At 41.9% G+C, this 22,195-nt stretch overlaps 2 protein-coding genes across 2 annotated transcripts; both read right to left on the bottom strand.

Moving 5' to 3' along the window:
* Nucleotides 1–5,461: 5,461 nt before the first annotated feature.
* Nucleotides 5,462–6,016, bottom strand: LOC102670358 (uncharacterized). The gene is made up of 2 exons (XM_006596746.1): nt 5,831–6,016; nt 5,462–5,749 (listed from the first exon to the last, which is right to left on the bottom strand). Exons 1-2 carry the CDS (start codon nt 6,014–6,016, stop codon nt 5,462–5,464), a joined length of 474 nt encoding a protein of 157 aa, XP_006596809.1.
* Nucleotides 6,017–10,045: 4,029 nt separating this feature from the next.
* On the bottom strand, nt 10,046–11,539 carry LOC100789391 (uncharacterized). The gene is made up of 2 exons (XM_006596745.1): nt 10,535–11,539; nt 10,046–10,453 (listed from the first exon to the last, which is right to left on the bottom strand). Exons 1-2 carry the CDS (start codon nt 11,537–11,539, stop codon nt 10,046–10,048), a joined length of 1,413 nt encoding a protein of 470 aa, XP_006596808.1.
* Nucleotides 11,540–22,195: the final 10,656 nt, after the last annotated feature.

Below are 22,195 nucleotides of genomic sequence, written 5' to 3'. Positions count from 1 at the left end.
ACCGAAGTTAACGGATAATACAATTCAAACGTTCGGTGGAAATTTATTTTATTTTTAAGTTAAGCGAGAAATGACTTAAGTAAAATGGCTTAAGCACGTCAAGAGGGGGTATAAAAAAGCAAATGAAACAAGAATAGAAATACACAAAACACAATGTGGACCACCATGGGTCCATAGAATGAATCGAAAAGCTTGGTTCGAGGTACTTACCCGTTGAAGATCGAAGAACGATGAAGAACGAATGAAGAACGTCGAAGAACGGTCGAAACCTTTGCGAAATTCTTCACGGAAAACGTTACGGAAACGTTTCGGAAGCGCCTCGACTTAGATTTTCTTCACGGAAACAATTTTTCCAAGCAAATTCGAAAGAGAGAGAAGTGCCTAAGGGGCTGAACCTTTTTCTTCTTCACTTCCTCCCCTATTTATAGCAAAATAGGGGAGGTGGTTGCCGCCCAGCTCGCCCAGGCGAGCTCAGCTCGCCCAGGCGAGCCAGGTTGCTTCCTCCAGAAGCAACAGCCTTCTGGAGGAATATTCTGGAGGGCCCAAGTGGGCCTGGGTGCTATTTGCACCCCCATTTTTACTAAGTACACCCCCTCTACTTTTTTTGGTGATTCTTTTTTCGTAAAGTTACGGAAACTTACGAATTTCGTAACGATACTTGTTTTCTTTCCGTAATGTTACGGAACCTTGCGGATTACATAATCATCCCCTTTTTGACTTACGGAATGTTACGGAACCTCACTTAATTATGCAACGATGCTTCCGTTTGATTTCCGGTGTGTCACGGAAACTTACGGATTGTGCATCAATATATTTTTTTTTGGTTTTTCGGCATGTCCTGGAATTTCACAAATTGCCTAATGATGGGTGCCAAGCACCTCACAAGGACCAAAGAAAGGTCGCATGTCATCAAGCAAAGGTCCCCGGACGAAATTAGGGTATGACACATGCCACTACGACTTCAAACTACTCATGAGTAGGCCACGCATAAGGGTTGGGATCTTGGCTCTGTTGATGTAGGGTGTACTGATAAAAGCTCTCATTCATCCGTACCTGACCCCTATGGTTGGCCACTTACTGGTCAGCCACATGTTGTATACAAAGTTCCAACCTCTTTAGGTGAGTAGAGGTGGACTCTAGAGGTGGCGGTGATGTGTCTGTAGCTGCTTACTACTAGCCCTCCTCTGGGTGTTGTGGTGCCTAGCCCTGTGCCTGCCTGGTCATGCAATACTTCTCAATGAAAGCCCTATTAATAGGAGGCCGGATAAGCTTGCTAAGGGTGACCGACACTCCATAGAACTGACAGAGGCCTTTAATTAAAGCAGGAAATCCCAAGGCCCTGTTGGACTTCTCTGGGTCCACCAGGTGTCTCGTAGGCGCAATCCCTGCAAACTGGTAAATAGCATTAGAGATCAGCTGAGCCACATGTACACTCACCTATGTCAGTATGGCGTAGACCAGTTGACACTTCGGTAAGGGGAGGTCTAAGTTATGGTCGCTAGGGAGAATGTTGCTAAGCAGCATCATCTTGATTTATGTGAGAGTGGTCATGCTAGTGCGCATGATCTGCACCCGTCTCCCCACCGCGGTCCGGGTAAAGTCCTGCCCCGGCACACACAGAAATTGGTAATAGCCTCCTTATCAAAGCCTGAAGCCTGACTCCTCCTCTGGCTATACTCGCACTGCTGGCCTTCCTCCAAGATCAATGGATGCCTCAGAAACTGGCTGATGGCATCTCCGTCAAAGGGAATCCACTGACCCCTCACCCAAGAGCGCATGTCTCGAACCCCCTCTTCCGTAGGCCAGGCATTAGCATAAAACTCCAGGACTATTTCAAGATCGAACTTAGCCATGGGTGATACGAGCGGAGCCCAATGCCTCTGGGCTATCTCCTCTTAGAACTCAGCAAACTCTTTGTCCCTCAGCTAGACTTATCTCTCTCTAAGGAACGATCAGCCTTTGATGGTCTCAAACCACTGCTGGTGTTCCGGAACCTATGTCTATCGAAGTCCACACCGGCATGTGGGGCTGCACTGGAACCCTTTCCAGCTCTGTCTTTCCTGGACCTCTTGGCGGGGAGCTTTCTCAGAGCCATCTCCTGCGAGGACACAATTTGTAAAGTTAGTTTACAAGAAATAACCACTTATCACAATAAAAAGCCAAAATCAAACAAAAATGGTGTACACTTCTTTCCAACAAAGCGTAAATGTCAAGGTGAATTTAGAGAAAAACTTACACATCGATGCGTGGGTTTCTCTAGGACATACATATATTTATGCACACATATTTTCCCTTGGTGAAAAAAAAAACATTTTATGAGATACACCTTCTTCCGTTTGCAAAGAATTTTCTTATGCTACCTACTAAGCTATGCAACACACATGCACATTTTACAAGGCACTTTGCCTACCTATCTAATCATACATACATATTTGCAAAGCATTTTTGCTACCCATCTAAACATACATACATATTTGCAAGGCATTTTGGCTACCTATCTAACATATATACATCGGCAAGGTATCTTTGCTACCTATCTAAACATACATACATATTTGCAAGTCATTTTAGCTACCTATCTAAACATATCTTGAATGGTATTTTTGCTATATGTCCATATTTCACTCACATATATTCACACATACTCACATTTGCTTGAAGAGCAACTTTTATGCTACCTATTCATATTTATGAAATAAAATTATATGTTCACATTTTGAGAATCATTTCATGCAATATCTAACATAGATACACATTTTGCAAAGTACTTGGGTACTTATTCAACATACGTACACTTTATTTGAAAGGTATTCGCCTCTTGCTACCTATTCTATACATACATGTACATGGTGAAAAACATTTTCACACCATCTAAATGCAAAGAAATCATCATGGTGCAGCCCAAACCAAGTGCTGGTCTAAAGGGGAAACCTCACCAACATGCTCTCATTTTAATGCCTCCTTGCATTCAAAACCAAAAGGCTTAGGTTCCTAGGTCTAGATCCTATTTTTGGCACTTATTCTAACTTTACAAGCTGCCCATACACTCAAGAATGGCGGCCATATATGCACAAGTCAGTTCCATAAACTAAAACTCACAAAATCATGTGCGAATGCCATTCAGGCATTTCACCGAGCACTTGGTGAGTGCAGATTTAGACATGAACAAAAGGGGAATGGGGGCAATGTGGCATGCCCATTCATTGCAAAATACACCTTAGGCCTACGGCCATTCCCTACAACTCCCTAATTCAAACAAACCAAGCATGAATTCAAGGATGAATTGCTTCACAGATTTTTGCAAAAAATGAGCAAATAAAGCACTAAAACGCATCAATGGTGAGCCCAAGAGCAAAGGGGAAGCGCACTTACTTGTAGGGAGTGAACACAAATGCAAAAGGGAGAGCAAGAACCCAACAATTGGCTTGGGGTGTTGCTGGTTCGTGAATCCCGTAACTTAGAATGTGGGGGGGGGGGGGGGGGGGGGGGGAAAAAATGGGGTGAATTCATTAAGCCCCCCCCCCCCCTCCTTTTAAGCTTTCTCGTGTAGATATGCTCGCCCAGGCGAGCTAACCCTGTACTTTTTTTTTCAAAATTTCTCTGCAAAAATCTAAATACCCCAATTGTTTGTGCTTGTATATATATTTTTTAATTCCTAGGATTGCAAATAAACTAGGCATATTCAAACATAACTTAAGGAAATAAACGAAAAAAAATAAAAAGCAAAAATTCTAAAGTTATTAGGCTGCCTCCTAGTAGCGCTTCTTTAACGTCTTGAGCCGAACACTAGATGATGGTTGATTGATTACGGGCCTTGCACCTGCTCGTACCTGCCCCTAAGCTTTTGAATAAAATAAATGGCATCACGCAGTAAAATGTGAAAGAACACCACAAATCACCTTTTGCTTACCTTTGTCTTGATTTTGGTGTGGTACCGACTATCACTCAAAACAAATCTTCATTTATCCTCCGACTCATAGGACGACAAAATGCACATGTATGCATGCTCATGATTAGGCAGTTTAAGTGTAACAATTAAACAAGTGTTATTATGTTCAATTTTACTTAAACGCTTTGCGGCACCCCATAGATTGAGCCAAATGGCTCAAGATTCAAAACGAGAGTGTGTACTCTAAAGCAATAAAAGACACAACACAAGGAGTTGGAATACAAATCATCAATCAGATGTTTATTAAATGTTGCGATTATGGTTTACAAAGAATTGGGAGACTTCGGGGATCCCGATAAGTCTTTGGAGCACAAACATGTATTGACTCCTCTAGTTTCCCCAAGTGCTAAGCAAAATATCATTTGACGACATTGAAATTCACAGGCGAAGGCAATTCTTCATCATCTATGCTGGCAAGAACCAATGCTCTGCCTGAAAAGGCCTTCTTCATGACGAAAGGCCCTTCGAAGTTTGGAGCCCATTTTCCCTATGGTCCATCTGGGCGTGGGATACCTTCTTTAAGACAAGATCCTCTTCGTTGAACTTGCATGGATGTACCTTCTTGTCGAAGGCGTTCTTCACCCATCTTTGATATAATCGCTCGTGGCTCATGGTTGCCAATCTCTTACCTTTTATAAGGTTTAGCTGATCAAAGCGTGCTTGGGCCCATTCCGACTCTTTCAATCTGGATTCCGCTAGAATTCTTAAAGAGAGGACCTCTACTTCAAACGGCAACATGGCCTCCATCCCATACACTAAAGAAAATGGAGTTGCCCCAGTTGATGTGCATATTGAGGTTCGATAACCATGCAGCGGGAAAGGGAGCATCTCGTGCCAATCCTTGTATGACACGGTCATTTTTTGAACAATCTTCTTGATGTTTTTGTTTGCCACCTCAACTGCCCCATTCGTCTTGGGCCTATATGGCGTGGAATTGTGATGTTGGATCTTGAAATCCTCACACATCTCTTTCATCATCTTGTTGTTCAGATTGGTGGCGTTGTCAGTGATAATCTTCCTAGGCAACCCATACCGGCAAATTATCTCCCTTTTGATGAACCTAACCACCACGCTCCTTGTTACACTGGTGTATGAATCCGCTTCAACCCATTTGGTGGAGTAGTCAATGGCGACCAAGATGAAGCAATGTCCATTCAAAGCCTTGGGCTCAATAGCTCTAATCACGTCTATTCTCCATATAGAGAAGGGCCATGGCGTTGCCAACACGTTCAAAGGCATGAGCGAAGCATTGACATTATCCGCGAATGCCTGGCACTTGTGGCATTTTCTCACATGGATACAACAGTCATTTTCCATGGTGAGCCAGTAATACCCTACCCTCTGAATCTTTCGGGCCATGGCATGTCCATTGGCATGCATCCCAAAGGACCCCTCATGCACCTCCACGAGCATTTGTTCGGCCTCTTTGGCGTCCACACATCGGAGCAAGACCATATCATGATTTCGCTTGTACAAGATACCTCTGCTTAAAAATAAGTCAGTTGCTAACCTTCACAACGTCCTCTTGTCATTGTCGGAAGCCTCCCGTGGGTACTCCTTGTCCTCGACGTATCGCTTAATATCAAAGTACCACGGTTTACCATCTTGCTTCTCTTCTGTCAAGCAGCAATGTGCAGGCTTGTCGCGACATCTGAACTTGATGTACGGCAAGTCTCCATGCGGGGTTAGTTGAAACATGGATGCTAGAGTAGCAAGTGCATTGGCCATCTGATTCTCCTCTCTGGGAATATGGTGGAAGGAGATATCATTGAAGAACTCTGTCAGTTTCTTGATGTAGGCCTGATAAGGTATCAATTTGTGATCCTTGGTCTCTCATTCTCCTTTCAATTAATGGATCGCCAAGGCTAAGTCTCCGTATACTTTAAGCAATTTGACGTTGAAGTCAATTGCTTCTTGGATCCCAAAGGCGCATGCCTCGTATTCAGCCATGTTATTCGTGCAATCGAAACCTAACCTTGCCGTGAAGGGTATGCATTGATTGTCGGGAGTGGCCAAAACTGCCCCAATTCCATGGCCTAGGGCGTTGGACGTGCCATCGAACCACATGGTTCACTTATTCCTATCTTCATCCTCCACCTCTTCCTCGAACTAGGCCATGATGTCCTCATTCGGGAATTCTAGATGCATGGGTTGGTAGCCGTTGAGGGGCTGCTGAGTTAGATAGTCTGCCAAGGCGTTTCCCTTTATTGCCTTTTGAGTGACATAAATAATGTCAAACTCAAACAGGAGAACTTGCCACCGAGCGATCTGTCCGGTGAGAGCGGGCTTTTCAAAAATGTACTTGACCAGGTCCATCTTGGATACCAACCAAGTAGTGTGGCTTAGCATGTACTGCCTTAGACGATGGGCTGCCCACACCAAGGCACAACACATCCTTTCAAGCAAAGAATAATTCATCTCACAACCCGTTCCCTCTTTCCGGAATCGTCATGCTGCCCCAGCATACACCCCATCGACTCATCCAAGAGGCCTCCCATGCGCCAGTGGCATGAGCAGAAGAGGATTCATAAGGTATTGCTTGATCCTTCCGAACACCACTTGACAGTCGTCATTCCACTAGACGGACTGATTCTTGCACAAAAGCTTAAAGAGAGGCTCACAAGTGGTCGTGAGCTGCGATATGAACCTCGCTATATAATTTAGGCATCCCAAGAAACCTCGAACCTGCTTTTCAGTATACGGCTTGGGCATTTCAAGGATGGCCTTCACCTTGTTGGGATCCACCACTATCCCTTTCTGGCTTACCATGAAGCCGAGCAATTTTTCCGACTTAACCCCGAAGGTGCACTTGGCGGGATTCAATCTTAACTAGTACTTCCGCAGTCTCTCAAACAACTTCTGCAAGTTGACAACATGTTCCTCTTCGGTTCTAGACTTGGCAATCATGTCATCCACGTAGACTTGAATCTCTTTGTGCATCATATCATGGAATAATTCTATCGTAGCCCGCTGATAGGTTGCCCCAACATTTTAAGCCCAAAGGGCATCACCTTGTAGTAGAATGTTCCCCATAGGGTGACGAGCGTAGTCTTCTCCATGTCCTCCTGCGCCATCTTTATCTGTTGTAACTCAAGAACCCGTCCATGAAGGAAAACAAAGCGAAATTGGTTGTATTATCCACAAGGACATCGATGTGTGGTAAAGGAAAGTTATCCTTTGGACTGGCTCGGTTTAGGTCTCGATAATCCACGCACATTCGTACCTTCCCATATTTCTTAGGGATTGGCACGATGTTGGCTACCCATTTGAGGTATCGAGCCATGGCCAAAAAGCCAGCGTTGAACTGCTTTTTCACCTCTTCTTTGATCTTTAAGGACATCTTGGGCTTCATCCTTCTTAGTTTTTGTTTTACTGGGGAACAACCAGGATTCAGTGACAACCGATGTTGTACAATGTCGGGGTTCAAACCGAGCATATCTTGGTACGACCAAGCGAAGATGTCTTGGTAGTTTCATAGCAAAACTACCAACTCATCTTGGACCGGTGTGGTCATGCCCATGCCAACCTTTACATCTTTCTTTTCATCGCCAACGCCCAAGTTCTCGATTTCTGTCTCTTCTTGGTGTGGCTTCATTTCTCGGTCTTCCCATGCGACCATCCTTTCTAGGTCCGGGGGAAACCCCAAATCTTCATCTTCATCCTCAGCTTGGTTTTCTATTCGCTCAAAATCGACGTCAAGGTCCTCAGCATTAGTACCTTCACAGGATTCATTGTTGGATTTGTACCGTTTAATCGCAACAGAAATAAACAAGTAGACGAATGAGAATGGATGAAGGTGCAAGAATAAATGAAGGAAAGATCATATTTTATATATATCTGATAGCAAAAGACAAACACCCTAACAAGGAGAAAACCCTAAAGCCTAGGCCCAGCTATAGGGTTAAGACTAACAAATTACATTATGTTTGCCACGAAAACTCTGGGTCGCTCAACAACTTTCCTGTTCTTTAACTCAAACTCAGGAAGGCATGGCTATACCCAATTCAAATGCTCTTGGGGGGCTTCGTCGTGGATCATGGTGACTCGCCCTTCACACCTCTAGCTCGCGCTTACAAAGCTTTTGCTGATGTGACACGGAGGAGTCTCTTTCACTTACAGCCCTTGCTGTTGGCCCATGCTCCTGACCTTCCTTTCTAAGGCACTTCTTCTCACATCGACGCATGTGGGCTTATATCCTAGCCCGAACCTTCTGCGGTTCTCCTTGAATTACACCAAGCTGGCCACGCCATCATCGTTTCGACTTAAGCCCATTTCGGGCTCATACCCATGCCCTAACATGACTCAGGCCACCATCAGCATGGCGTTGGATGAAGATGGTTGCACCGGGAGAGACTTAACAGAGGCGTTTCTCACTACCTCGAATGATTGAAAGGCCATTTCCAAGGACTTCTCTGCAGCTTCCACGTACGGCATAGAGGAAGGACAACTTACCAGAATGTCTTCTTCCCCTGAGACGATGATTAACTGCCCTTCCACCACAAACTTCAACCTTTGGTGGAGCGTCGAAGGGACCACCCCGACTGCGTGAATCCAAGGCCGACCTAAAAGGCAGCTATAGCCTGGGTTGATATCCATCACTTGGAAAGTGATTTGACAAAGATGAGGTCTAACCTGAATTGGGAGGTCAATCTCCCCTATTACGTTTCGATTGCTGCCGTCAAAAGCCTGTACTATAATGGAGCTTGGCCTTAGATGTGACACGTTGAAAGGAAGCTTGTCCAATGTACTCTTGGGCATGACATTAAGTGAGGAGCCGTTGTCGATGAGTACCTTAGCCACAATGTGGTCCATACACTTGACGGACACATGCAAGGCCCTATTATGCCCTTGCCCCTCAAAGGGTATCTCCTCATTGGTGAAGGTGAGGTAATTATCGGCAGTGATGTTGTTGACGATGCCCTCGAAGCCCTCCGTAGAGATATCTTGGACCACATGGGCTTTATTTAATACCTTAACCAGCAGCGCCTAATGAGGCTCAAAACTCGTGAGTAGTTCCAACAGGAAGACCCTAGCTAATGTCTTGTTGAGCTGTTCAACCACTATGAATTCGCTTTGTTGAATGATCCGAAGGAATTCATTCGCTTCTTCAACGGATACCTTCTTTCTACCGAAGTCTCCTCTCTCAGCGAAAATCTCGGCCGGGACATCCTCATCTAGAGTTAGGCTTACTTTCTTGCTTTCCTCCGTGCCTACCTTCGCTTTTCCCTTGGCGTCCTTGGATCGTACCAACGGGTCAAGTGCCGCGAAGACACGACCACTACGGGTCACACCACTTATGCTGGTGATGTTGGTAACTTTGGCAGAGGATATGTCACCCCTGACGGCCTCGTCCTTCTTTTCGTTTGGCTTTTGAGGGGCGTACCTCCAAGGGACCGTCTTGTTGCTTCTGTAAGGGAATGGGATAGGCTTGCTACCTGGGATAGGTCGAGAGCCTTGGGGTTTTTGGGAGGCAACATCTCTGGTGAAGTGTATCACCAAAGGTTTGGGTTTGCTTGGGCTTTTGTCTGCTGATTGCATACACACATGTTGCTCTCCGTTGCTCGCAACACCAATTTCAAACCGGCCTTGGTCCATCATTCGCTGTAACAGCTCCTCCACCGTTAGACATGTTTCCATGTCATGCGATGCACCCAGGTGCATCAAATAGGAATCCCCTTTGTGCCCATCAAGGGGAAACCATGCTCGCCTCTTGCAGTGCCTCAAATATAAACCTTCTAGAGGTTACCACGTCCTTCATTTGCTTCAGGCTCTGCAGTCCGCACTCCTCTATTGTGTTTACTATCGGTCCTTCATGATTGGCAAGTAGATTTGTCTTTACATTCAGGCCGTCTTCTTGGAATGTTAGCCACCCCACGTCGATCAAGCTTTGGACTTTATGCTTAAGGGCCACACACTGTTCGATTGAATACCTTGGGGTACCCCTATGATACGCGCAGGTCGCATTGGGGTTGTACCACCGAGGGAAAGGAGACTAGTAAATCCTTCTGGGGGTCACTACCGCCATCTGGTTGGCGATCAAAGATGGCAACAAGTCCCCGTACAGCATCAGAATAGGGGCAAACTCTGGAAGCTTCTTCACTGGAGGGTTCCTCCCAGATTGGCGCTCGTGCTAGGATTGGAACCGCCAGTGGGGAAAGGTTGTGTGGGAGTCGAGCTTTGAGCTGGAGCCCTTGGTGGCTGAACGGATGTCCTTTGCTGGACGAGCACCAAGTTGGAGGGGTTTCTGGCATGGGCCGAAAAGCTTGGATGATGCTGGGTATACTGGTAAGTATCATGAGGGGTGTGCTTGGGTTTCGGCCAAGTAGGAGCCGAGGTCACGGCGTGGGCATCCCCTTCTTTCTTCTTTGCCTCGATTGCTCCGAATCTTATGTTGCTTGTACCAGCAAGGGAAACATAGTCGAACTTTCCCCTTTTTAGGCCTACTTCAATCTTCTCGCCCTCAAATACTAGATCCGTGAAGCAAGAGGGCATGTAGCCTACCAACTTTACATAGTAGAACACCGGCAGCGTGTCTACTATCATTGTGATCATCTCTCTTTCTACCAAGGGGGGTGCCATTTTCACTGCCAAGTCCCTCCACCATTGGGCGTACTCCTTAAATGATTCATGCTCCCGATTGCTCATATTCTGCAATTGGGTTCTATCGGGAGCCATGTCAGTGTTGTACTGGTACTGCCTAATGAAAGCAGTAATCAAATCTTTCCACGAGCAGATGAGAGAAGCCTCCATATTGGTATACCAGATAACCGCTGCTCTGGCCAAACTATCTTGGAAGAAATGCATCAATAGCTTCTCGTCCCTAGAGTACGCCCCCATTTTCCGACAATACATCTTCAAGTGATCTTTGTGGCAAGCGGTCCCCTTGTATCTATCAAAATTTGGTACCTTGAATTTTGGAGGGATGACAATATCTGGTACCAAACATAAATTTGTCATGTTAGCGAAGGGGTAATCTCCAAACCCTTTGACAGTTCTTAATCTCTCTTCGATGAGATCAAGTTTCTCTCTTCCTTCCACTATCGGAGGTGGCCCCCCTACGAAGAAATGCAGCGCTTGTAGAGGGCGGGGCTGGGATGCTCCCGCGATATTGGGCTGAAGCATAGCATTAAACATCGGCCCCTCAGCGTTGAATGGGGAATATAAGTTGAAGTCACCTTGGTCACGCTCCCGAGGCTCTTCATGGGTACCCCCTATAGGCTGGGGTTGCTGACCCTCGAAGGTAACGGGAATGGCATAATCAACATTCTCGTGCATGGTGGGCGGTGTATAATTGGGGGGTAAGATGTAGGGGTAAGCATTTCTATTATACCCCATGTGCGGGCCGTTGGTGCTTCCCAACACCTCTTCTCTCTGTCCCACCATGTCCGGGGCGGGTTGATGTGCTTGATTTGTGCCAAACGAATGAGTAGGATCTACCTCGACGGCGGTGCTGGTGGCAGCAGATGTGGCTGCATTACTTTCTATTAGTCTTTTCATGCTTAACATGGCTTCCATCATGGAAGCCATTTGATCTTTCAAGGCCACCATATCGGTCTTCATCTGTTCTTGCACCTCTTCTATGTCACCCATGACTCTAGTCTTAGAATGGGTTCGATAGGGGTGCTTAGAGCGCGTTTAGTTATGGTGTTTTCTCCTAAAAGAACAAAAATGTAGTGAGTAATGTGACAGAAATAAATATGAATGCATGCCAAAGATAAGTTGTCGAAGCATTGGAGCAGAGTTTTGAGCAAAAACATAGGATTGAACCAAACTCATTTTTATTAAGGAACAAAACTGTTCATCTCGTTAAAATTAAAGCGAAATTACAAACGCCTTAGTGATTCCTAACTATGTGGGCCATCAGATTGATCATATGCTGACAATAATCGAGGAGCTCGTGAACTTCCTCAGGGGCCGAGTATACATCCACCATCGCCTTTGCTTTGGCTAGCAATCTCAGAAGCTATTGACTCTCGTTCAAGGTGAAAGCGAACCTATCCATCCACATCATTGATTCTCTGTGTAATGAATCAACTACTCTTTCTCTTGCTTCCTTTTCTGCTTGCAGGACTGATACCTTTGCATATTCGTCCTCTAGCCTTTGTTCATGGGTTGCCGCTAGACTTAGCTTCTCTTTGTATTGGTCAATGATGGCCCACATGTTTTCTTCGGTCTTGCCCAATTGTTCGGACAAACTCCTTTTGGACCTTTGGCAAGCCTTCAACTTGTCTCCCAATATCATGCCCTCGACTATCGACTGGTCTTTCTCGGCTCTTCAAAGCTTAAGCTCGCTGTTGCTACCCCACAGAGCCCCTTGGAACTTGTTTCAGCCGTATTCTTCCTTTTGGGCCCTCTTTGTTTCTCGTTCCAATGCTTCGATGGTAGCCATATTGATGTCTCTCCGTTCGTCGTACTCTTTTTGGACCTTGTTGGCCATTGTCTTGAATTTTTCCTTGACTGCTTGTGTCCTTTCAAGCTATGCCTTTAAGGCTTGCACATCCTCACTCTCCTTAGGGGTTTCGACCTCTTCCTCGTTTGAAACCTTTAGCTTTGGGAGCCAATCCAACTCTTGCATCTGAGCCTTCAGCCACTTATGATAGCCGTCGATGATCCCATTGCTGCTTCCCCTAAGCTCTTTATCTTTCCTTTGCACTGCGCCCCACGTCTTGCAGACAGACTCCTTGAAGTATCCTCGCATTGGGGTCACTGAAACCCCGTGCGATGAAAGGCGTGATGCTTTTCTCCGATGGTGCTCCTCTCATGGGGTAGCCAATTTGTCTTATGGCAAGGACAGGATTATAATTGATACAACCCCTTGTTCCCATCAAGAAGACGTTTGAGAATCCTTCACATGAGGACAAAACCCCGACTCTTCCTCCCTTCCATCGAGGGAACCAATTAATGGATCCCCCTACCACACTAGCCAAGAGTTGCTCCTAGTTTGCCTTCCCTTTCTTGCGAGACTAGCCACACATAAAGAGCTGGTGTGTAACAAACAATCCTTGTGCCATTATTTATGCATCTTCGGTCGAAAGTGTCATAGGTATCGGCCAAAATAGCAACGACCGGACTTTCCTTGCTATGGTGATAAGCAAGGAAGGCATCAATCGCCGCTAAGTCCACTAGCCCATCCACATTTGGAAGGAGGACAAGTCCAAATACCAATAGCGCCAAGACATCAATGAACAAAGCCCATTCACCTTGATCCGCCAACACCTTCGCCTTTTCCTCCAAGTGCCTCCTTGGTATTCCAACTATCCCATTTCTGTTTTGTTTTACTTGGTCCAACTCTTGCATTGAGATTTTGACTACCATGGCTATTCTTGCCATGGAGGGATAGAACCCAGAAAAAAGATATGGCTTTTGTCTTCCTAGTGGACATCCCAGGATCTCTTCAAACTCTTCCACAGTCGGCACTAGCTGAAAGTCCCCAAATGTGAAGCACCTTAGCGGTTGATCATAATACTGAGTGAGGGATGCAATGGCTTCGACAGAGACTTCTATCATAGCTAGATCCCAAATCTTCCCATAGGCCTTGTGGAAAGCTTGATGTTGGAGTTGATCCATCAATTGCCCCAAATCTTGCAAACTGGCAACCTCTAGGCTTTTAATTTTGACTTGATAGAACCTTTTCTTAAGCAAGGGAGCTTGATTTGATCCCATGTTTTTTTGCTAGAAATGAAAAGTTCTGTTTGAATCAATACTTCAACACCCCATCATGGAGGAAATATGATGAATGCATGAAGGAATGCTTATGCTATGCATGACACAAATGCATTTTACAAACACAAGAGCCCGAAAGATCGTCTCTTCTTACTCACAAACATTTGGGCATCATGATTCATTTTCAATCATCACCACAGTGCCCCATGTATGCATTTAAGAAGGTGACACGGACCTTCTGACTTCCCATGACAAAATGACGAGGCAATGCAGCAGATGATTGATGACACAATACAGATATACATGTGTGAGAGCACGCGGTTGATAGCACAAAACAGAAATCGTGGAAGCTTGGAACCTCATTCTCAAAGCCTTTGTAAGAAGCTCTTAAAACTCTTTTTTTCTTCTCATTTCTTCATCACCTTCATGCAAAGCCCTTACGCTTGGTTCCAATTTTTTTTCATCTGTTGAAGCTTGAGACTTCAAGATCCAAACCTTTGTTCGTTGAGCATTTTGTGGAAGCTTCATTTAAGGTAAAGGAAGCATTTCATGGAAGCTAGGCTTCATTGTGTGTTGCTTAAAATTTCGAATCTATTGCCATGCCTAGAACTGGATGATGTTTTGTTTTTCTGGAATTTTTAAGGTTAAAAATGAGTTTTTTGGGTGTTATAAAGTAGGGTTAACCTTGAATTTTACTTGAATTGGCCTTTTCTAGCAAAAGTTATGAGTAAAACAAGTTTTAGAATATTTTACCGGATAAAGTTTGTCACAAAATTAATCTAGCAGCGGAATATTTTTCTTAAAGTTTTGACCTAAAAACTGACTTTCTTAGGTGTGAAAATGTAGGGCAGCTTATAAAATTCATGAAATACAAATTCTCAAAACACCTAGGACATTGAAAATAAGTTAGGAACAAAATTTTATAAAATTGAGTAGCAGAGTAACTTTAAACAATAGACAACTTAGGATAGAAATTGTGCCACTAGATAAGTTACCTTAGAATTATTTATTTTCTGAAACTATTGATTTAACTATTATGTTATTATTGAGATAAACTGTAAGATCTGATGACTAATGCATGCTCTGGAATTGTGATGATTCTTTGCTGATAAAATTATTGAAATACATATATGTATATTTGTTATTATTGTTGTTGAATAATAAGACCAATAGTGTGTGAACTCTGACAAATTATATTTGTGGCATGCGAATTTATATTTCAGCTATATATCTATATATTGTTATTTTTCATCTATACACGCTGCGGTTTAGGTTCGAGGGTGTCCGACCCTCGGCAAATTGTTTGTTAGGTAGCCATAACTACAATTGTTATGCTATCTTATTGTTTTGTGTGGGAAGTGGTTTTATCGCTTAAGGGGTCATGATTGGTTCCCTGAGAGTTGTATGTAGGCTTGAGCCTCATCTCTCTTTCTTGTTTGTACATGTTTGTTGATGAATGTGACACAAGGGCTATGCACACATTGTAGTGGCAAAAATCAAGAGGATTGGATAGAGAGTAAGGAACTGATGGTTCTATTTATTTTGTGAGAAGGTGATGTTAGATTGAGAAAGTAGATGATGGATAGAGATACATTGGGTATACTGGGTAGAGAGGTTTAAAGAACCTAGGGGAATTAACGAGAGGTGACTACCCGACATTTAGTTCACCCATTTGGCGCGGGTAACTCACAGGCCTCACTTTGCTACCCTTGATGGGCTCCGAGACTATGCTTTTTTAGTTGGAAGGTTGGGGATCAGAGTATGATGTATCCATATATGGCGATCATTCTCAACTGTCATCCACGTGATTTTGTAAGACCATTAAGAACTAGGAGGATTGGTTGCAAAGGTTGGACCCTTATAGGTGATAAGTAAGTTAGTAATGCGCTTAGGATCTCAAGAGTGTTTTTTGCTTAGAGAAACCACACATAGTGGATAATAAGATGTATTTATTCTTTGTATGATTTTTTTCTTATGGCGTTTAAGGAGCAAAAGACTCACCCCTACAATCAACAACTTTTTTAGTACTGATGATGTCGAGTACACTTAGGTGTTTGTAGGCTTGGCATAGTTCACAAAGAGAGCGGGTATGAACCTGCACTATAGCATGAACTACATATTTCACTTGCCATACTCGAGTCCACGTAGTGCCATCAGATAGAGTGGATGTAGTGCCTTTTACCATAGGTCATTTACGGACCTATTATATTCCATGGGGATTCACGTCTCTCGTAGAGCTCCAATACTATGAAGGTACTCGTTTGTACCTCAGATTGGAAGAGCCATGTCTTGCTTTGGAATTCCTATGGACTCCAGAGGAGTACGACGAGCAGTGCCACATTCACCAATACAGAGGACTGAGGTGACTATTCGAACATGTTGTCCGAGGAGATTGAGGAGTACAGGGAACTATTGAGGTAGTTGGAACCGACATCTAAGGAGGAGAGTGATGATTCTTCTGAGGGCACATCTTAGTTGGTTCTATACTTTTGGTATGATAAATGGTCTGCTCTGGTCCTAGTTTTCTTTACTAACTTTGATGTATTTTGTGAGATATTTTCTCCATAGACATGTATTTTGTTTATTATCACACTATTATGGGTTGTATTTGTATATTTCTCTGTGACACTACAAGTTTTATTTTATTTATGTATGAAAATTGAATTACTCTACATCTGCATTCATTTTGATTTGATGCAACTATTTAGTGTTTTCCAACTAACATGTTTTCTTTTAAAAAAATAATAATATAGGAAGATGTTTTTATTATTTATAAGTAATATTTTCAGTTTAAAATTTGAGGTGTTGTATTTATCGTGAAGGAGCTTCGAGAGTGACTATTGCATCTGAGGGTAAAGCTTTGTAAGTAGTGGACACACTTGCTTGTTCATGTCTTTTCTTAGTTTTGTACTCGTTTACAAGTAGTGCTTGTTCTTCCTCTTTCCTTTGTGATTGTTTTCTTGTTTTCTTCCTTTTTTTCTTGCTTACTGATAATCTTTTTCACCTTTTGGTAATAGAAAAGTTGTTTAACCCTTTATCTTCATCAACTTTTATTTTGGCTAGCTTCCTTTATTTTACCCTTTTGATGGCTTCCTCGTCCAACTTTGGAATATCTTTCTGAAAAAGATCAATTGCCACTTTCATGGCTTTGAGGTTGACCTTGCTGAATCTTTGTTGCTAGCCTACCATATTGCCTTTGACGATCATGTTGTGTTTAGAGTCTTCGTCCATCTTGACAAAATACTGGTAGACTCCTTGGTCCCATAGAATTTTGTTCATAAGTATTGCATAGTAAATGTCGTCCATTCCTCCCAAACTCCTCAAATTGTGAAGAATGTTGATGTAGATAGTGTGTGGTAGATCAAATGGGAGATTTTCCATTAAGTGGAAGAGTGCAAATTTATGTAGGTCAGAAATAGTTGTTTTCAAACTAATCTTGTGAAGAACACTTTTGGTTAGAATGTTGGCCCATATCTTAGCCATATCTTAGCCTTTCACATGGAAGATTGTAAACAATCGTCTTCTGTTCTCCAACTTTCTCAACATTCTCGTTGTAGATGGCTCTTGAAATGTAGGAGTCATAAGCCTTCTCCTAGCCTTCATAGTAGGTGTAACCTTCATAGTGGCATTTAGTAGCTTTAGCAATAATGTCACTTGATAGAGTCACAGTAACCCCTAGTACCTTAGAGACAATGGTTTTATCATCCAAGAACTCAGAGTTTCTCCAAAACATCCTTACAAGCTCTCAGCTTCTAGAGCAACAATTTTTTGAACTGCCTGTCAAGCCTTTTTGACAACACTCCCAATGCAATAAAAAAAAGGATTATATAGTGGGTTGCAATGTCGCCAACAAAGCTGACAGTAACATTACCCATAATCCTCCTTTTTTATAATATTATAATACAGATAATAATAGAGAAATATCTATAATGCAACATAAGATACTGAGGTATCTGAAGTCATAATCGGAATACATTTGATACAGGGTAAGAACTAGGTAAACCAATGTCTTTCGGCTAGAATGAAAGAACAAAAAAATAAAAACATTTAAAAGAGACTTCAAGACTAATTTCCACTTTCTTGAACCTATCTAGATAGTAAAGGCCACCTGGTTCTGGTCAATAAGGTTTGATCTAGTGAGGAGGAATCAGTGTCGGATGATTTCCCAAGATAATCAAGAATCTAAAATTGAAAAATTTTGAATAATAATTAATCAATTAAAGGGATTATTCCATGATCAAGTATAGAAAAGTTTAAATAAATAAATTGTGGCGTTATGCATCAATTATTTTTTCTTTTCACATGTCGCATGTTCAATATAAGTGGTGAATTAATGATTTTGTATATGCTCACCTCCCCCTCTAAAATTTAATTGGATTGGGATTCTCCCAATTCAATTAAATTTATTTCCCAACACACACATCAAATATTCACTTAATGTGTGTGAAATTACAAAACTACCCCTAATACAAAATCTAGTCTAGGTGTCATAAAATACAAGAGCTGAAAAATCTTCATTTCTAGAGTACCCTACCTACATTATGTAGCCCTAAATACAAGGCCCAAAAATAATGAAACCTTAATCTAATATGTACAAAGATAAGTGGGCTCATACTTAACCCATGGGCCCGAAATCTACCCTAAGGCTCATGAGAACCCTAGGGCCTTCTCTTGCATCTCTAGCCCAATCTTCTTGGAGTCTTCTATCCAATTCCCTTGTTGGGTAGGATTGCATCATTCCCTCTCCCTTGAAAAGGATTTGACCTCAAATCCAGAGGTTCTTGAAGCTCTGGGCTTCTTCCCTCAACACCTAAACGAAGATGCTCTGATACCACATGATGTAGCTCTAAGTGGAGCTTGTAGGCCTTGGATCTTCTTCATCAATGGAGTTCTTTTCTTCTTGAAGATCAATTGCAACAGAATGGAGATGGAAGAAAGATGATTGGTGACACCACTTCAAGGAGAAGATGAGTCAAGAAGAAACTCACCACAATAGGAAGCCATGGATAAGAGGTTGAAAGTAGGAGAAGATGAGTGGAGGGAAAGGGAGAGAAGGAGCATAAAATTTTGTGCCTCAAATGAGGTCTGAACTTTGAAGTGTAATTCTCAAATGATCAAAGTTGAAAAAATGCACAAACATGGTCTCTATTTATAGCCTAAGTGTCACACAAAATTGGAGGGAAATTTGAATTTCTATTCAAATTTCACTTGAATTTGTAATTGAATTTGTGGAGCCAAATTTCAGTAATTATGGTTAGTGAATTTTAGCTATGGTTCAGCCCACTAATCCAAGATCAAGTCCAAGATTCTCCACTAAGTGTGCTTAGGTGTCATGAGGCATGTAAAGCATGAAGGGCATGCACAAAGTGTGACTATATAATGTGGCAATGGGGTGTAGCAAGCAAATGCTCACCTCCCCCTCTAAAATTTAATTGGATTGGGATTCTCCCAATTCAATTAAATTTATTTCCCAACACACACACACACACCAAATATTCACTTAATGCGTGTTAAATTACAAACTACCCGTAATAGAAAAAATAGTCTAGGTGCCCTAAAATACTAGGGCTGAAAAATTCTACATTTCTAGGGTACGTTGCCTACATTGTGGAGCCCTAAATACAAGGCCCAAAAATAATGAAAGCTTAATCTAATATGTACAAAGATATGTGGGCTCATACTTAGCTCATGGGCCCGAAATCTACCCTAAAGCTCATGAGAACCCTAGGGCCTTCTCCTGCATCTCTAGCCCAATCTTCTTGGAGTCTTCTATCTAATGCCCTTTGGGGGTAGGATTGCATCATCGATTTTTACAAAAATCGATGTTAACAAAGTCACGTTAACATCAGCTTTTGAAAAATTGATGTTAACCAACTCAACCGATGTTAACACACTCAAGTTAACATCAATTTTTCGGAGACCCAATGTTGATGAAGTCACGTTATGTACGATTATTCCACTGTGTTTTGGTTTATCAGTGTAAACAATTCACAATTGACAATTAAACACTTACAGCCATGCCAGTGTAAACAATTCTATCATGGAGAAGCAATGAAGGCAGGTCAGGTGGCGACCATTTAGGTCGATGTTCGTTGTATGAAACAGACCTTTCAACCTAATTCAACCACACAATTAATTGAGTTGCCACAACATATAAGCATGACTATAGGAAATAAAAATTAAAAATAGTATACACTATATAGGTCACTTAGCGAAAAAATAAAAATAAAGTAGGTCATCTAATCTATTTCAACACATGTTTAATTCAACAATACTAAGCACTGAAGCTAGGACACTAAATTCTAATTTACAATTTGCACTAGGAAGTAAGTACTAAGTAGCATGTTATGTGACCAAAAAACCTAGCACAAATCAAATGCTGAGACAAAAGTGATAAAATATAAAATTACTTGAGCGAGAATGGCCGTGAGTTTGGAGGAGTCGAAGATGTAGAGATAAGGAGAGGTGTCAAAGTTTTAGGGAGTGTTGAGGAGCATTTTAGGGGAAGAAGCACCGACGAAAGCTTAGCGAAAAAATAAAAATAAAGTAGGTCATCTAATATATTTCAGCACATGTTTAATTCAACAATACTAAGCACTGAAGCTAGGACACTAAATTCTAAATTACAATTTGCACTAGGAAGTAAGTACTAAGTAGCATGTTATGTGACCAAAAAACCTAGCACAAATCAAATGCTGAGACAAAACTGATAAAATATATAATTACTTGAGCGGGAATGGGCATGAGTTTGGGGGAGTCGAAGATGTAGAGATAAGGAGAGGTGTTAGAGTTTTGGGGAGTGTTGAGGAGCATTTCAGGGGAAGAAGCACCGACAGAAATCTAAGTTTTGACAGTTGGAATCTGCAAAACAATGTCTAGAACGCGAGATATAAATTTTTTACCGCGACAGTGAAAACTGGTACTGCACAATCGAATTTTCTGCATAATTTGACAACTTTTCTGCATAATTTTGTAGATTTTTAAAATCTAACTTATATACATCCAATTCCACTCAAATTTGATCCTACAAGTCCTAAACCATGTATAAATCATGTTCAAACTAATTACAAACCTCAAACAAAGGTAAATCAAAATATAGGTATCCAAAACCAACAAAATTTAGTGAGTTTTCAAGGTTTGAAAGGTGAAAGTTAGAATTGGGTGATGTTGGGGTAAATTCTCATCTTCATCAAGTCTATAACATTGAATTAGACTTGCTCAAACTGATTTTAGAGTAAAATCTCCACCTATTCAAAATTGGACCTCTCAACACTCAATTTACACTATAAATGGCTCTCTTTTCACATTTGCTACTAATTTTTCTCATTTGCTCTCACTAAGCTTCCCTACAAGTCCTAATTGACATTCTAAACTAGAATCAACTCACTTCAAACTCAGATTTCCACTAACACCAAATTTGGCCTTCTAAACCTCAAAATCTCACACTTTTCCACCTACAACACTACCTTCCTCACATTTAACTCTAAGCTAACTCTACCAATCTTCTCTACCAGTTTACTAACTGCATTTTAAGCATACATATACATCAAAACATCATCATTTAACCATCAATCAACATGGGTAGTTTTGCTTAAATTAAACATATCAAGTTTTAGCATGATTTACAACAATTTCCTTCACAAACAACTACCTAAAATATTGATGTCAAATTGTAATGATAAAGTAAATGTATTGCAAAATACAACTGATTTGTTAATAATTCCTTTCAAGTAGCTGTCGGGCCTATTATGCAAGGAACAAAACCAGATGACAACATTGTCCTTAGGCAAAATAACGATCATTTGCCAATGTGCATTGCATTGGAGAATATTAAGTTATCATAAAGCATACATGATTTAAATTGATTTGTTCAATTTAACTTACCAATTCAAGTAGGCTCCTAGGTACACGACTCTTTGTGAATTTTGCATCCATTTCTTAATATAATCTTTTGATTCAAATTGTGATTGCCCAAATTTTTGTATGGACTATGGCTGGAGGAATCCATACACATCGACATTCCCCACTGGCATACTTGTCTCAGCCATGTGCCTATTGTTATTAAAATAAAGTAAATTATGCATGAATTTAAAACAATAAGTTAGGTAATATGCAATAATGTAAAGTGACTTGCAGAATCCACAATTGTATAATAGAGATGCTCAGACATTGACCACCATGTACTATTTCAGAAAGATCTTCATGATTTATGTACAATGGGAAGTTATCATTATACACCCTAAACACGATAGCATCCCACGACACCTACAACGGCATGAGGAAAAGATACAGGATGGTCAATGTCATCAGGTATAGGGGATCCATGTCAGGATCTGGCATATCTGCAGGTTTCCCCAGTCCCTCGACTCCCTATTTATCCTACACAGGTAAACATAAGCAAATGACAATGAAAACTTGATTTGTACCAAATTGTACTTTAATAATTCTTAAAAAAATGAAATACTTATTCTGAAAAAGACTTTACAAGATGTGTCCATCTCAAACTTCCTCAACATCGACCTTCACTTGATCATTTCCCAAAGGAATGTTGTGGATGGTCGTCGACCCCTCATAAACTCTTCC

The sequence above is a fragment of the Glycine max genome, chromosome 14, assembly GCF_000004515.6.
Source record: "Glycine max cultivar Williams 82 chromosome 14, Glycine_max_v4.0, whole genome shotgun sequence".
NCBI classification, from domain to species: Eukaryota; Viridiplantae; Streptophyta; class Magnoliopsida; order Fabales; family Fabaceae; genus Glycine; species Glycine max.
Note: the sequence above shows the minus strand (reverse complement) of the source record. Positions and strands in the feature narration are given on the sequence as shown.

What these genes read in the sequence shown, in the direction of transcription:
- LOC100789391 (XM_006596745.1), bottom strand. Translation starts at nt 11,539, where the DNA reads ATGGGTGACATAGAAGAGGTGCAAGAACAGATGAAGACCGATATGGTG. An exon ending in AATGGTGGAGGGACTTGGCA is followed by an intron (nt 10,454 to 10,534) that starts GTGAAAATGGCA and finishes TACTATGTAAAG; the next exon opens with TTGGTAGGCTACATGCCCTC.
- LOC102670358 (XM_006596746.1), bottom strand. Translation starts at nt 6,016, where the DNA reads ATGTGGTTCGATGGCACGTCCAACGCCCTAGGCCATGGAATTGGGGCA. An exon ending in TCAACGTCAAATTGCTTAAA is followed by an intron (nt 5,750 to 5,830) that starts GTATACGGAGAC and finishes ATACCTTATCAG; the next exon opens with GCCTACATCAAGAAACTGAC.